This window comes from Molothrus ater, chromosome 26 (genome assembly GCF_012460135.2).
Source record: "Molothrus ater isolate BHLD 08-10-18 breed brown headed cowbird chromosome 26, BPBGC_Mater_1.1, whole genome shotgun sequence".
NCBI lineage: Eukaryota > Metazoa > Chordata > Aves > Passeriformes > Icteridae > Molothrus > Molothrus ater.
Window position 1 is genome coordinate 5822388 of NC_050503.2, and position 15696 is coordinate 5838083.

At 66.0% G+C, this 15696-nt stretch overlaps 2 protein-coding genes across 3 annotated transcripts; one reads left to right on the forward strand and one right to left on the reverse strand.

Annotated features, from left to right (window-relative positions):
• The first annotated feature begins 767 nt into the window (after positions 1-767).
• RFXANK (regulatory factor X associated ankyrin containing protein) lies at positions 768-7358 on the forward strand. 2 transcript variants are annotated; one of them, XM_036399326.2, is made up of 9 exons: positions 768-1188; positions 1330-1407; positions 2021-2101; positions 2226-2291; positions 2533-2633; positions 3229-3354; positions 4050-4116; positions 6715-6795; positions 7073-7358. In XM_036399326.2, the coding sequence occupies exons 1-9, from the start codon at positions 804-806 to the stop codon at positions 7333-7335; spliced, it is 1248 nt and encodes a 415-aa protein (XP_036255219.1). In that variant the 5' UTR covers positions 768-803; the 3' UTR covers positions 7336-7358. The 2 variants fall into 2 exon arrangements, with proteins under 2 accessions (XP_036255219.1, XP_036255221.1); XM_036399328.2 differs by having other exon boundaries at positions 773-1188; positions 7068-7237.
• A 332-nt stretch (positions 7359-7690) lies between these two features.
• On the reverse strand, positions 7691-10054 carry NR2C2AP (nuclear receptor 2C2 associated protein). Its single transcript, XM_054517349.1, has 6 exons — positions 9968-10054; positions 9428-9474; positions 8867-8957; positions 8658-8763; positions 8068-8136; positions 7691-7941 (listed from the first exon to the last, which is right to left on the reverse strand). The coding sequence occupies exons 2-6, from the start codon at positions 9466-9468 to the stop codon at positions 7772-7774; spliced, it is 477 nt and encodes a 158-aa protein (XP_054373324.1). The 5' UTR covers positions 9469-9474; positions 9968-10054; the 3' UTR covers positions 7691-7771.
• Between the last annotated feature and the right edge of the window lie 5642 nt (positions 10055-15696).

Here is a 15696-nt window from a genome sequence, read left to right on the forward strand (position 1 = left end):
CCCCCCCCCCCCCAGGTCTCCGTTGTCACCCGCGGGGACACTCGGTGGCTCCCGGTTTGTCACCCGTGGGGACACTCGGTGGCTCCCGGTTTGGCGGTGCTGCCCTGAGAGGGGTCTGGGGGTGTCGCGGCCTTTGCCCCCCCTCGGTACCGCGGTGTCCCCAAGGTGTCCCCAAGGTGTCCCCAAGGTGTCCCCCGGGCGAGGCGGTCCCGCTGCCACCCCCTCGTGTCACTTTAAGGCCGCTCTCGGCGGGACGTGGGGCCGGGCCGCGCTCCCCGAACCCCCCGGGCCGCCCTGGCCCCGCCGGGCCCCGCAGGAACGGGAAGGGAGGGGCGGGAGAGCCGGGAGGCGGCGGTGAGACCGGGAACGGGAACGAGAACGGGAACCGGGGACGGGAACGGGGATGGGAACGGATCGGAACGGACCGGGAACGGGGACGGGAAGCGGGGACGGATCGGGGACGGGAAGGAAGGGGCGGTGAGCCGGGAGGCGGCGGTGAGACCGGGAACGGGAACCGGGGATGGGAACCGGGAATAGGAACGGGATGAGGAAGGGATGGGGAACGGATCGGGAACGGGAAATGAGGGGCGGGAGAGCCTGGAGGCGGCGGTGAGACCGGGAACGGGATCGGGATCCGGGGATGGGATCGGGAACGGGACCCGAGAACGGGGAACGGGAACCGGGGGCGGGAAAGGGATCGGGACCGGCGGTGAGGGGCTGGGAGAAGGGATGGGGAGGGCCCGGGGGTCCCGGGCTCGGAGGAGCTGCGGGAGCGGAGCTTTGGAGTGTGGGAAGCGCCGGGAATGGCGATCCTGGGAGCGGGGACAGAGAGGGGGAGCCCAGGGACAGAGATGGGAACCGAGTGTGGGACGGGGAAGGGAAGATCCCAGAAACGGGGCGAGGAGAACGGGGGTACCCCAGGAACCGGGATGGGGAGCGCAAGGGGACCCCAGCCCCGCTGCAGCGTGGGGGTCTCAGGCACTCGGGTCTGTCCCTGTCCCCCTCTCCCACCCCATCCCTGGGCAGGGAAGGCGAAGGAGCCGTCGGGGAGCCCCCCTGGAGCCCGGGACCCCCCAGAATTGGGTGGAAAAAGGGGGAAAGGGGGAAGAGGCAGCATGGGGGACAGCGGGGCCCCCTCGGCGTGTCCCCAGCAGGACGGGGACGCAGCGCTCCCGGAACGTGGGGACGGTGAGTTGGGGATGCTGGGGCCAAACTGAGCCCGGATCCTCCTGCACACCGGGGTGCGTTTGGGGTATCCCGAGCCGGATGGCACCGCCCGGGACACCCCAGAAGGAGCCCCAGGGTGACACCGAGGTGCCCGGGCTGCAGGTGGAGCCGAGAGCCCCCGGAATTCCTCGGCTGCTCCCGTGGATTCCCCGAGCCCCAGCGAGGCCCCGGCCCTGGACGGTGAGTGGGGCTCAGAGGGGAAATTCCCTGGGGTCCCCCGTCCCAAAAATCCCAGGAAGGGGCCTCAAATGTGGGAAATCCCATCCCAATCCCAACGTTTGGTGCCCGCTCCTCCTGCCAGCCCTGAGAGGTCCCCCCAGCTCTGCTCCAATAAAACTTCGGATCAGGGGCTGGAAACGCTTTGGGATTCCCGAGGAAGAGCCTTAAATTGCTGCTCAAACGTGGAAAATCCCAATCCCAACGTTTGGTGCCCGCTCCTCCTGCCAGCCCTGAGAGGTCGCTGCAGCTCCACGCTGCAACTGGAGATGGGAATTCTCATTTTCCTTGGATTTTTCCCAATAAAACCTCGGATCAAGGGCTGGAAACACTTCGGGATTCCCAAGTGGAGCCGGGCAGGGATGGGAAACAGGAGGATGGAGCTGGGTGGTGTGGATTTAAATAAATAGAAAGTAAACCTGAAATTAATGGAGAGTAAACAAATAGAGAATGAATAAACATAAAATAAATCAGAAAATAATGGAAAATAACCCCGAATTGATGGAGAGTAACCCCAAATTAATGGAGAATAACCCCGAATTGATGGAGAATAAACTGCAGACCCTCTGTGTCCCAGGTTTCCCCCTGAAGCATTCCAACACCCTGACCAACAGACAGCGAGGCAACGAGGTGTCAGCACTGCCGGCCACACTGGACAGTGAGTGCCACCAGCGTCCCCAGGGGCTGCAGGGGACATGGGACAGCAGGCATCACCCTGGGGCAGCTCCCACGCCCCAGATGTGCAGGGAGTTCCTTTCCCCCGATGGATTTGTCTCTTCCAGCACTGTCCATCCACCAGCTCGCTGCCCAAGGGGAGCTCATCCAGCTGAAGGAGCACCTGAGGAAAGGTTGGTGTCCCCGTGGCCCTGCCGGGTCCCCTCTGGTGCCCTCACACTCGGTTTTCACTCGGCCATAAAACCACTGGGATTGGAATTGGGGTTTTTTGTGGAGATTTCTCCAGTTTTGGAGATGGGAAAAATCCTCAAAAATCCATTCCAACCACCCAGCAGCTGGCTGAGGTGGTTTAGCAGCCCTTACTGGTTGAACTGGGGGCACAGGGGGCTCACCTGGCTGTGGTCACCTGCCCAGGTGAGAATTTGGTGAACAAACCCGACGAGAGAGGCTTCACCCCCCTGATCTGGGCTGCAGCTTTCGGGGAGATCGAGACCGTGCGGCACCTCCTGGAGTGGGTGAGGCCGTGGGGGCTCCGGGGCTTCCAGAATGTTCTGGGACCTGTCCTGGATCTGGGGTCTGTCCTTAACCCTGTCTGGGACCTGTGGGACCTGTCCTTGATCCAGGGATCTGTCCTAAATTCTGGGACCTGGCTTTAGTCCTGGTGTCTGTCCTTGGCCCTGGGGATTTGTCCTTGACCCTGGGACCCGTCTTTCATCCTGGGCATCTCTTTTTAATACTCTGTGATCTCCCTCATTTACTCCAGGACCTCTGTCTTTAATCCTGGGATCTCTCCTTCATCCTGGGATTTCCCTTTTTAATCCCGGGATCTGTCTCTGCCCCCACTGTCCCTGGGGTGCTGCAGGGGCGATGTCAGCCCAGGGAGGGTGGCTGTGGGCAGTGTGACCCAGCTGTCCCCGCTGTGGGCAGTGTCACCAGGCTGTCCCCGCTGTGGGCAGTGTGACCCAGCTGTCCCCGCTGTGGGCAGTGTTACCGGGCTGTGGGCACTGTCAGTGTCACTGGGCTGTTCCCTCTGTGGGCAGTTTCAGTGTCACCGGGCTGTCCCCGCTGTGGGCACTGTCAGTGTCACCGGGCTGTCCCCGCTGTCCCCAGGGCGCCGATCCCCACGCGCTGGCCAAGGAGCGGGAGAGCGCGCTGGCCCTGGCCAGCATGGGCGGCTACACCGACATCGTCACCATGCTGCTGGACAGGGACGTGGACATCAACACCTACGACTGGGTGAGGGCCAGCCCCGGCCGGGGACAGCAGGGACAGCGGGGACAGCAGGACAAGCCTCCCCAGTGCCACCAGCATGGCCAGGGGACACCAGTCTGGAGCTGGGAGAGGCTGGGCTGGGATCCCAGTGTGGAGCTGGGAGAGGCTGGGCTGGATCCCAGTCTGGAGCTAGGAGAGGCTGCAATGGGATCCCAGTCTGGAACTGGGAGAGGCTGGGTCGGGATCCCAGTCTGGAGCTGGGAGAGGCTGCAATGGGATCCCAGTCTGGAGCTGGGAGAGGCTGGGTTGGGATCCCAATCTGGAGCTGGGAGAGGCTGGGTTGGGATCCCAATCTGGAGCTGGGAGAGGCTGGGTTGGGATCCCAATCTGGAGCTGGGAGAGCCTGGGCTGGATCCCAGTCTGGAACTGGGAGAGGCTGGGCTGGATCCCAGTCTGGAGCTGGGAGAGGCTGCAATGGGATCCCAGTCTGGAGCTGGGAGAGGCTGCAATGGGATCCCAGTCTGGAACTGGGAGAGGTTGGGCTGGATCCCAGTCCAGAGCTGGGAGAGGCTGCAGTGGGATCCCAGTGAGTCCCAGTCCAGAGCTGGGAGAGGCTGCAGTGGGATCCCAGCGTGTGGCGCAGCCCCTGAGGGACAGCGGGGAGCAGCAGGAGCCGTGTGGGACCAGGAACGACCTCTCCCTGCCCTGGCACCCCACAGAACGGGGGCACCCCCCTGCTCTACGCCGTGCGCGGGAACCACGTCAAGTGTGTGGAGGCCCTGCTGGGTAAGGCACAGATCGGCTCCTGCCGGCTCCATCTCCCGCAGCCGCAGCCTCCCCGCCGTGGGAGCAGGGCCGGGGCCAGGGGCAGCTCTTGGGGCCCCATGGGAGCCCCCATGGCAGCCCCCACTGCTGACCCCACTGCTGACCCCCATTGCTGACCCCCATGGCAGCCCCCACTGCTGACCCCCACTGCTGACCCCCATGGCAGCCCCCATTGCTGACCCCATTGCTGACCCCCATTGCTGACCCCATTGCTGACCCCCATTGCTGACCCCCATGGCAGCCCCCATTGCTGACCCCCATTGCTGACCCCCATTGCTGACCCCCATGGCAGCCCCCATTGCTGACCCCCATGGCAGCCCCCATTGCTGACCCCATTGCTGACCCCCATGGCAGCCCCCATTGCTGACCCCCATTGCTGACCCCCATTGCTGACCCCCATGGCAGCCCCCATTGCTGACCCCCATGGCAGCCCCCATTGCTGACCCCATTGCTGACCCCCATGGCAGCCCCCATTGCTGACCCCCATTGCTGACCCCCATGGCAGCCCCCATTGCTGACCCCCATGGCAGCCCCCATTGCTGACCCCCATGGCAGCCCCCACTGCTGACCCCATTGCTGACCCCATTGCTGACCCCACTGCTGACCCCATTGCTGACCCCCATTGCTGACCCCCATTGCTGACCCCATTGCTGACCCCATTGCTGACCCCCATGGCAGCCCCCATTGCTGACCCCCACTGCTGACCCCCACTGCTGACCCCCATGGCAGCCCCCATTGCTGACCCCCACTGCTGACCCCATTGCTGACCCCATTGCTGACCCCACTGCTGACCCCATTGCTGACCCCCATTGCTGACCCCCATTGCTGACCCCCATTGCTGACCCCCACTGCTGACCCCCATTGCTGACCCCCACTGCTGACCCCCATTGCTGACCCCCATTGCTGACCCCCATGGCAGCCCCCATTGCTGACCCCATTGCTGACCCCATTGCTGACCCCATTGCTGACCCCCATGGCAGCCCCCATTGCTGACCCCCACTGCTGACCCCCATTGCTGACCCCATTGCTGACCCCCATTGCTGACCCCATTGCTGACCCCCATGGCAGCCCCCACTGCTGACCCCATTGCTGACCCCCATTGCTGACCCCCATGGCAGCCCCCATTGCTGACCCCCATTGCTGACCCCCATGGCAGCCCCCATTGCTGACCCCCATTGCTGACCCCCATGGCAGCCCCCATTGCTGACCCCCACTGCTGACCCCCACTGCTGACCCCCATTGCTGACCCCCATTGCTGACCCCCACTGCTGACCCCATTGCTGACCCCCATTGCTGACCCCCACTGCTGACCCCCACTGCTGACCCCCATTGCTGACCCCATTGCTGACCCCCATTGCTGACCCCCATTGCTGACCCCCATTGCTGACCCCCATGGCAGCCCCCATTGCTGACCCCATTGCTGACCCCATTGCTGACCCCCATGGCAGCCCCCATTGCTGACCCCATTGCTGACCCCCATTGCTGACCCCATTGCTGACCCCATTGCTGACCCCATTGCTGACCCCCATTGCTGACCCCATTGCTGACCCCCATTGCTGACCCCATTGCTGACCCCATTGCTGACCCCCATGGCAGCCCCCATTGCTGACCCCATTGCTGACCCCCATTGCTGACCCCCATTGCTGACCCCATTGCTGACCCCCATGGCAGCCCCCATTGCTGACCCCATTGCTGACCCCCATGGCAGCCCCCATTGCTGACCCCCATGGCAGCCCCCATTGCTGACCCCCATTGCTGACCCCATTGCTGACCCCATTGCTGACCCCCATGGCAGCCCCCATTGCTGACCCCCATGGCAGCCCCCATTGCTGACCCCCACTGCTGACCCCCACTGCTGACCCCCACTGCTGACCCCATTGCTGACCCCTTTGTTGACCCCCATTGCTGACCCCCATTGCTGACCCCCATGGCAGCCCCCATTGCTGACCCCATGGCAGCCCCCATTGCTGACCCCATTGCTGACCCCCATGGCAGCCCCCATTGCTGACCCCCACTGCTGACCCCATTGCTGACCCCCATTGCTGACCCCCATTGCTGACCCCCATTGCTGACCCCATTGCTGACCCCATTGCTGACCCCCATGGCAGCCCCCATTGCTGACCCCATTGCTGACCCCCATTGCTGACCCCATTGCTGACCCCCATTGCTGACCCCATTGCTGACCCCCATTGCTGACCCCCATTGCTGACCCCCATTGCTGACCCCCATTGCTGACCCCATTGCTGACCCCCATTGCTGACCCCCATGGCAGCCCCCATTGCTGACCCCATGGCAGCCCCCATTGCTGACCCCATTGCTGACCCCATTGCTGACCCCCATGGCAGCCCCCATTGCTGACCCCCACTGCTGACCCCATTGCTGACCCCCATTGCTGACCCCCATTGCTGACCCCCATTGCTGACCCCCATTGCTGACCCCATTGCTGACCCCCATTGCTGACCCCCATTGCTGACCCCCATTGCTGACCCCATTGCTGACCCCCATGGCAGCCCCCATTGCTGACCCCATTGCTGACCCCATTGCTGACCCCCATTGCAGCGTGCGGCGCTGACCTGACCGAGGAGGCAGACTCGGGCTACACCCCCATGGACCTGGCCGTGGCCTTGGGACACAAGAAAGGCAAGTGGCCTCCATCAGAAACAGGGGTTTCCCCTCAGAAAGCAGGGGTTGCCCTCAGGAAATAGGGATTGCCCCCAAAAACCAGGGATTTCCCTCAGAAAATTGGGTTTTCCTCAGAAAACTGGGGTTTCCCTCAGAAAACAGGGATTTCCCCTTAGAAAACTGGGATTTCACATAGAAAACAAGGAGTTCCCCTCAGAAAACAAGAGTAAAACGACGACCAGATCCTTCCCAGAGCAGCTTCCCTGAGTCCCACCCTCCCCCTGCCTCAGTCCAGCAGGTTATCGAGAACCACATCCTGAAGCTGTTCCAGAACAAGAAGAGGAAGAAGTGAGGCAGCAGCTCCAGCTCTTCCCAGCATCTCCGCGGCCTCATCCCAGCACCCCAGGCATGGAGAAATCCAGGAATTTCTGCCCTCGTGGACCCCAAGCCTCTCCCTGGCTGCCATGCCTAAAACCCAGGGACACTCACTCCAGCCCTGGCTGGACTCAGCGGCTCCGTGTTGGAAGTAAACTTCAATTGCAATTAAACTCTGTTTAATTAAAATCCTCAGCCCATCCTAATCCCCGTTTTTGGGCAACAGTGAGTCAAAATTTCCCCTTGGCATTGTGGAATTCCTGTCCAGGGCTGCCCCTTCTCCTATAACACTGCCACAGCCAGAAGGGAAAATCCCACAGGATTCTGGCAGATGGGAATTCCAGTTTTTGGGCAGCCACGAGTCAAAATTTCCCCTCGGCATTGTGGAATTCCTGTCCAGGGCTGCCCCTTCTCCTATAACACTGCCACAGCCAGGAGGGAAGATCCCACAGGATTGTGTTGCTGCCATCCCAAGCAGGTGACGGCACAGGGAGGGGACGCTGCTCCTGTGTGCTGACGGCAAAGCCCCGGCGGCTCATTCCAGGAAAAAGCAGGAACTGATCCCATTTTATTGATCCCATTGCACGCCTGTGCCCAGCGCAGCCTCCCCGGTGCCACCTCAGGGGACAGGGACCCCCCTCGTGGGGCTCTCAGAGCCCCCAGAGAGGGGACAGGGGAGCCTCTCCCCCAGCACCCCCAGGTGATAAACCACCACCCTGCCAAAGAAATCCGTGCTGCTGCCAAAGGTGATCCTCAGCTTGTCCAGCACCGTCTCCTCCACCTGGAACCTGTGCAGATCCCGGTCAAGGAACAACTCTGGGATCTGGGGCTCACAGCCCAGCTCTGCTCAGCAGCAAAATTCCCCAAAAACCCCCAGATTCTGCCCTGCCCTGCTCAGCACGCTGGGAAAGGATATCTGCATGGCGTGGCTGTCCTGGGGGTACAGCTCCGATATCTTCACCAGCTCCTCGCCCGTTCTGCAGCCTGGGGAGGGCGAGCGGGAGCCTCAGGTGCTTCCAGGAGCCTCCAGGTGCTGCCCCAAAACCTTCCCTGGCTCCCACCGGCACCCAGAGGCTCCCAGCCCCTCTTTATTCACCCACAGAGCTGCTCCAGGAGCCTCCAGGTGCTGCCCCAAACCTTCCCTGGCTCCCCCTGGCACCCAGAGGCTCCCAGCCCCTCTTTATTCACTCACACAGCTGCTCCCAGGTGCGGTCCCAAAACCTTCCCTGGCTCCCACCGGCACCCAAAGGCTCCCAGCTGCTCTTTATTCACCCACAGAGCTGCTCCAGGTGCTCCCAGGTGCTGTCCCAAAATGTCCCCCTGGCACCCAGAGGCTCCCAGCCCCTCTTTATTCACCCCCAGAGCCTCTCCAGGTGCTGCCAAGCCCCTCCTGGGCTTTGGGAATTGCTGACAAACGCCCCGAGGCCCCCTGTGAGCCCCTGCAGGTGCGGGTAAACTGAGGCAGGAGCCCGCGGTGCCTCAGTTTACCTGCCAGCCGCCCTCACCTTCCAGCGTGCACAGCCGGCTGGAAAAGCCCCCCTGGAACTGGATGTGCAGCTGGGAGACCTTGACAGGGCAGGGGAAATCCAGGGTGACCCACTGGGATGTGCCCTGGGGGGACAGGAGCGTCACAGGGGGCACGGAGAGGGCAGGGATGGGCGGACAGGATGTCACAGCCCTGCCCCTGCCCCTGCCCCTGTCCCTGTCCCCACACCTGGTCCGAGTTCCAGCAGGTCTCCTCGCTGCCATCGAACAGGTGCTGCTTCCCGAAGTGCTTCACATCCCGGTTCAGCACGGAGCTCACCCTGCGGGGACAGCGCCACCATCCCCCGGGGACATCGGGGACAGGCAGGGGACAGTGCCAACCCCCCTGGGGACATCAGGGACAGGCAGGGGACAGTGCCAACCCCTCGGGGACATCAGGGACAGGCAGGGGACAGCGCCAACCCCCCTGGGGACATCAGGGACAGGCAGGGCCGGGGACAGCGGGGACAGCGCCACCATCCCCCGGGGACATCAGGGACAGGCAGGGGACAGTGCCAACCCCCCTGGGGACAGCGCCACCCCTCGGGGACATCAGGGACAGGCAGGGGACAGCGCCAACCCCCCTGGGGACAGCGCCAACCCCTCGGGGACAGCGGGGACAGGCAGGGCCGGGGACAGCGGGGACAGGAAGGGGACAGGGCCACCCCCCCTGGAAACATCAGGGACAGGCAGGGGACAGCGCCAACCCCCCTGGGGACAGCGGGGACAGGCAGGAGGGGCCGGGACTCACCGCGTGGCCGTGCGGGGACACACCAGGGGCTCCACGGGCATCGCTGCCTGCGGGGAGGGACGGGCGTGATGGGGACACCAAAACGGGGCTGGGGAGACCCAAAACGGGGCTGGGGACACCCAAAATGGGGCTGGGGACACCTAAAATGGGACTGGGGACACCCAAAATGGGGCTGGGGACACCAAAACAGGGCTGGGGACACCAAAACGGGGCTGGGGACACCCAAAATGGGGCTGGGGACACCTAAAATGGGACTGGGGACACCAAAATGGGGCTGGGGACACCCAAAACAGGACTGGGGACACCCAAAATGGGGCTGGGGACACCAAAACAGGGCTGGGGACACCTGGGCGGGAATGGGGACCCTTGGACTGAACTGGGGACACCCAAAACAGACGCTGGGGACCCTGGGCCACCCCCGGGCACCACCGGACAGAGCTGGGACCCCCGAGCGGCACCGGTGACGCCCGGCCAGCCCCGGGGACCCCCGGGCGCTGCTGCCGGCCCCTCCCGGTCCCGCCGGGGCCGCCCCGCACTCACCGCCCGCCGCAGGAAGAGGCGGAGCCGCCGCCGCGCTCCCGGTGTCCGGTACCGCCCTCGGCGCCGCGGGGGCTCCGGGACGGCGGCTCCGCGTCCCCCCCGCCGCCCCTGCGGGTCCCGGGCCTCCCCAGCCCCGGCCCAGCCCCGGCGCCCCCCGGCCGTGCTCGGCCCCGGTACCGGTGTCCGCGGGAGCCCGGGGATCCCCGCTCCTTTCCCGGGGCTGGGGGGCCCGGGCGGGGCACGGGGGGCGCGGGGACCTTCCCGGGACAGCTCCGCTGGTGGCACCGGCGGACAGGGACAGGGACAGGGACAGGGACCGGGACAGGGACCGGGACAGGGACCGGAACAGGGACAGGGACCGGGACAGGGACAGGGACAGGAACAGGGACAGGAACAGGGACAGGGACCGGGACAGGGACAGGGACAGGGACAGAGACCGGGACAGGAACACGGACCGGGACAGGGACCGGGACAGGGACCGGGACAGGGACCGGGTTAGGGACAGGGACAGGGACAGGGACCGGGACAGGAACAGGAACAGGGACAGGAACAGGGACAGGGACAGGGACAGGAACAGGGACCGGGACAGGAACAGGGACAGGGACAGGGACAGGGACAGGGACAGGGACAGGGACCGGGACAGGGACCGGGACCGGGACAGGGACCGGGACAGGGACAGGGACAGGGACAGAGACCGGGACAGGAACACGGACCGGGACAGGGACCGGGACAGGGACCGGGTTAGGGACAGGGACAGGGACAGGGACCGGGACAGGAACAGGAACAGGGACAGGGACAGGGACAGGAACAGGGACAGGGACAGGGACAGGAACAGGGACCGGGACAGGAACAGGGACAGGGACAGGGACAGGGACCGGGACAGGGACAGGGACCGGGACAGGGACCGGGACAGGGACAGGAACAGGGACAGGGACAGGGACAGGGACCGGGACAGGGACCGGGACAGGGACAGGAACAGGGACCGGGACAGGGACCGGGACAGGGACAGGGACCGGGACAGGAACAGGAACAGGGACCGGGACCGGGACAGGGACAGGGACAGGGACAGGGACAGGGTCAGAGACCGGGACAGGAACACGGACCGGGACAGGGACCGGGACAGGGACCGGGACAGGGACAGGGACCGGGACAGGGACCGGGACAGGGACAGGGACCGGGACAGTGACAGGGACCGGGACAGGGACAGGGACAGGGACCGGGACAGGGACCGGGACCGGGCGTGCAGGGTGGGAGGGATCCCCGCATTCCCGCATCCCTGAAACCCTGCGTGTCCCTGCATCCCTAAATCTCAGAATTCCTGAATCCCGTCATTCCTGAGCCCCTGCAGCCCGGAACATTCCTGAATCCCCGCATTCCTGAATTCCTGCATGTACCTGCATCCCCATCCCCGAATCCCTGCAAATCTCTGCATATCCCCACACATCCCTGCACATTCCTGCATCCCCGCACATTCCTGCTAATCCCTGCATCCCTGCAGATCCCAGGATCCCTCCACAGCCCAGCCCTGCATTCCTGCTCAGCCCTGCATCCTTTTTCATCGCTGTTTATCCTGACCTCCCTGCAGGGCTCAGCACCCCCGAATCCCTGCGAATCCCTGCGAATCCCTGCTCACCCCAGCCTCCCTGCCCACCGCAGCCCCCGGCTCCGCAGCCCCGCAGAGCTCCCGGTGCCGGGTGAGTCACGGCGGCCGCGCCGAGGCCGCCTCAGCTCAGTCACCGGCAAAAATAAACCCGGCGAGAGCTGCGAAGCCACCGCCCCCTCCTCGTCCCCATCCCCGTCCCCGTTCCCGTCCCCGTTCCCGTTCCTGCGCCGCCCCGGGGCTCGGTCCCGGCCGGGGACACGCTGCCGCCCGCACACACATGTCACACACATGTCACACACATGTCACACGCCTGTCACACGCCTGTGCGCACACCCGCGGGACACGCGACCCAGTAGCACACGCGTGACCGGCTCTGCCTTCCTCCTCCTCCTCCTCCTCCCCCCTCCCCTCCTTCCCCCGTCGAGTTTCGCCTGAGAAATTGGGTCAAAAACCGCAGGAGCCTCATTTGCCCCTGGGCTAATTGCGCGTCTGGGGACAGAGCTGCCACTTCTGCCACCGCCGTGCGCGTCACCTCCCGCCCGCGCCCGCCGCCAGCGTCCCCCTCCTCATCCCGGTGACCCCGAACCCGCCACTGCTGCGGAACCGGGAAGATCCCGGTGACCCCGACCCCTCCAGCTCCGCGGAACCGGGAAGCAGCGGCCCAGCCCCGGGATCTTCGGCCTCATTCCCTTCCTCGCTGTCGAGGAACGCGGCGCCGTCGGGGCCGGGCCGTGCCGGGAGCGGCTCTGGCCGCGCCCCGGGGCGGCCTCTCCGTGGGCTCCGGGAGCCGATGGCGGGGCCGGTGCCGAGGGCAGCGCGGGCCCGGCTCCGGACCCCGCTCGCCCCGGGGCCGCGGTGCCGGCGCGGGAAGCGCCCGCCCGGTGCCTTTTGTGCGGCGGCCGTGCGGGCTCTGCCGAGCATCCCCGGCCGGCGCTCCCGAAGAAAGAGCGGGTGCTGTGCCCTTCAGCATTAATTAATTAATTACTCCTGCCGATTGATTTCCACTTCCGTGCAAAGCCCCGGGGATCGCCGGGGGTGCGGGACTCGGGGCGCGCCGGCAGAGCGCTCTGCCTGTTCTCCGTGCCTTTGTTATTTATCGACATTTCCCCCAGCGCACAGGACGGGGCTCTAGGGAGGGTTGGGCACATCCAGGTGTCGTTGGTCATTCACGCCAGGTGACAACGTGGTGGCATCTCGGAGCTGGGAAGGAGCAGGGCAGGGTGACCGTGCGTGCATCCCCCTGGAAGGGGATGGGTAAATGATATCATTATCATTAATTTATTATAAGGCTGGTTTTAAGTCACAAACTGGCGTTTAGTCCCCAGGGCTGAGGGCGCCGGGGTCGCTGCAGTGTCCCCAACAGTGTCACCACACCGCGAGTGCCTCCCGACACGTGTCACAGCGGTGTGAGCAGGTGTGAGGGTGGCGTGTGCCCCTAATGAGCTTGGCTTTGCTGACGGGAGATGCCGCTCGGTGTCCCCGCACGGCACAATTAGCACCCTTGCTAATGAGCCAGCGCGGCCTCCTGCCAGCCCCGCTGCTGATTGCGGCCGGAGCCAGAGCGGGGCTGCCCGGGCCCGGTGTCCCCCGTGTCCCGTGCCGAAATCAGCGCAGGGGTGAGCGGGTGGCATCGCCACCCGGGGGTGGCCAAGGAGGCGCCCGTGTCCCCTCCCGTGTCCCCTCCCGTGTCCCTCCCTGTCCCCGCTCGTGTCCCAGGTGCGGGGCGGCCGCTGCCCGAGGGGGAAGGAGCGGGTCCGGCTGCCGGAAGGGGGGAAGGGAAGGAGGCAGTTGCCATGGAAACCGCAAATAAAATCAATGCCCGCTGCCGGTGGGCTGGGAGCGAAGCTGGGCCTGGCCAGGGCAGCACCGCCGCGTCCCCGGGGGTCACTGCAGCCCCTGCTGTGCCCGGTGCTCAGGTGGCGCCGGGATGAGGGGACAGGGACAGCACGGGGGGGTCCCAGCGTTCCGGCCTCGCCCCGTCCCCTCCGCAGCCCAGGCTGGGCCGTCCTGCCCAGCTCCAGCCCCGCAGCTCCGCCAGGACGGGCACGGCCGCCGCTTCCCCCCAGCCGCGGATCCTCCTGTCCGTCCGTCCGTCCGTCCGTCCGTGCTGCTGCCCGCCCCGTGCCGGTGCCCCGAGCGCTGGCCGCAGCTGCGGCGGCAGCGGCCTCGTTAATGAGCTGCGGCGCTGATGAATGTGGCAGCTCTCCTGGAACGGCCGTCAGCAGCCGCCGGCGGGCCTGAGCGGAATAACAAGCGGCTCCGTGGGCTCGGGACGGGGTCCCCCCGAGCACCCCGCGGCCGTGCGGGGACCCCGGGCCGCGCTCCCGGGGGGCTCCGGGGCCCCGCTCTGCCCGTGAGGCCCCGGGACAGCGCGGCGCCACCACCGCCAACCGGGGCGGCTCGGGAGGCTCCCGGCCACGCCACCCGCCCGGTTTGGCTCTGTCCTGTGGGGGACGGGGGTGGTGACCACAGAACCAACCCCTCCGTCCCCATCGCTGTCCCCACATCTGTCCCCTCGCCGCGGGCTGGCCGTGTCACCCTCGATTGTGACGGCAGCAGGAGCCGGCTGAGTCCTACCAAACTCGTGTCGCTCACGCCACCCGCTGTCCCCTGGGGGGCTGGGGACACCGGAGCAGTGGGGACCCCCCGGCCCCCGGCCGGAGCCGCAGCGGGGGCCCCGCGGGCAGTGGCGGGAGCCCCTCGGCGCTGTCACCGCACCCCAACCGCCCGCGGCCTCTCCTCGCGTCCCTGTCACAACAAAGGAAAACATCTCTGGATGGAAACTGCGGGAGGGTCGTCACGGCAACACTGCTGCAGGATTTCACCAGAATCCCGGCGTTCGGGCTCAAAAAGACGCGCAGGGCCCGCGCTCCCCCGCGCAGCCGCCGCCGCCGCCGATCCTGCCGGGCTTGGGGCCCGGGGAGCGGCACCGAGGGACGGGGACACCCCAACCGCGCCGTCCGGGCCACGCGCGGGGCTCGGGGCTGTGGGGACACGGTGACAGCAGGTTCTGCCTCGTGGGAGCAGCTCGGGGCCGGATGTGGGGCGGGAGGGGTGGGGGGACCCCACCCTGGGCGAGGACGGCGACCCTGGGACAGCGCTCGGTGCCAGCGCTGGCTCTGCCACCCCTGGGCTCAGAGGGCAGCGGCACCCGCTGAAGTCACCTCCCAGCTGCAGGGAGGGCTCTGGGACGCCAGAGTGGTCCCCAGCGCGTCCCTGGGCCCGGAGCAGCTGCCGAGGAGCGGTGTCCGTGGCCCCCCGGCCCCCGAGCCGCGCTGGCCGGTGGCTGCTGTGACATTCATCCCCTCTTGAGACGAGAGCTCGGCCCGGTCACCGCCAGCGCCTTCCCCTGCCACCAAAACGGCCGCGGGACATCCCCGGTGCTCGGCCGGGCCTCGGTGTCCCCTGGGGGGCGGCCCCGGGTGCCCCTTCCCTCACCTTGGAGTCCCCAAGAGGCGCCGGGGCCCTCTCGAGGGTCGGGGTCTCGCTGTGAGCTGCTGTGCTGGAGTTTTTTGGGATGGGTGACACGAGGGACGTGCTGGGCCCAGAGGGAACGTGGGATGAGTCGCCGACCCCTGATCGGATTTCCAGATGAAATCCAGGAAGACAAAGAGCAGGAGGGAGGATTTGGGGCTGCAGGACCCAGCTGTGGTGGCGGGCATCCAGGTGAGGGTTTCAGAGCCCATTAACCACTCCTGGCCCATCCTCTCCTCCCAACAACCCAAAAACCACCTCGGGGTGCCCCCTCCAAAGGTCCCTGGGGTGTCTGGATCCTCCCGGAGCGGGAAGAAGCCGCGGTATCAACGCCCCTGGGACCCTCTCCCTAATTCCCCTCACCACGGGGACGGTGCCCCCCGTCCCTGTCCCCCAGGCCCGGGCACCTCCATGGGCCGGGCCCGCAGCTGCAGCCACATAAAGGAGGGGAACAGAGGAGCTCTGTGCGCCGGCAACGCCGGGATTGTGCCGGAGCAGGGGGGGCTCACAAAAGGCAGGAAACGCCACCAAAAGTCTGGCACAATGGAGTCGGAAATGAGAACTTTGCTCTCGGGTTTCCACGGATCCATCCTATGGGCGAAATAGGGAGGGGGGATTCTCTGCGTTTGGTGCCAAGTCGTGGGAGACAGGC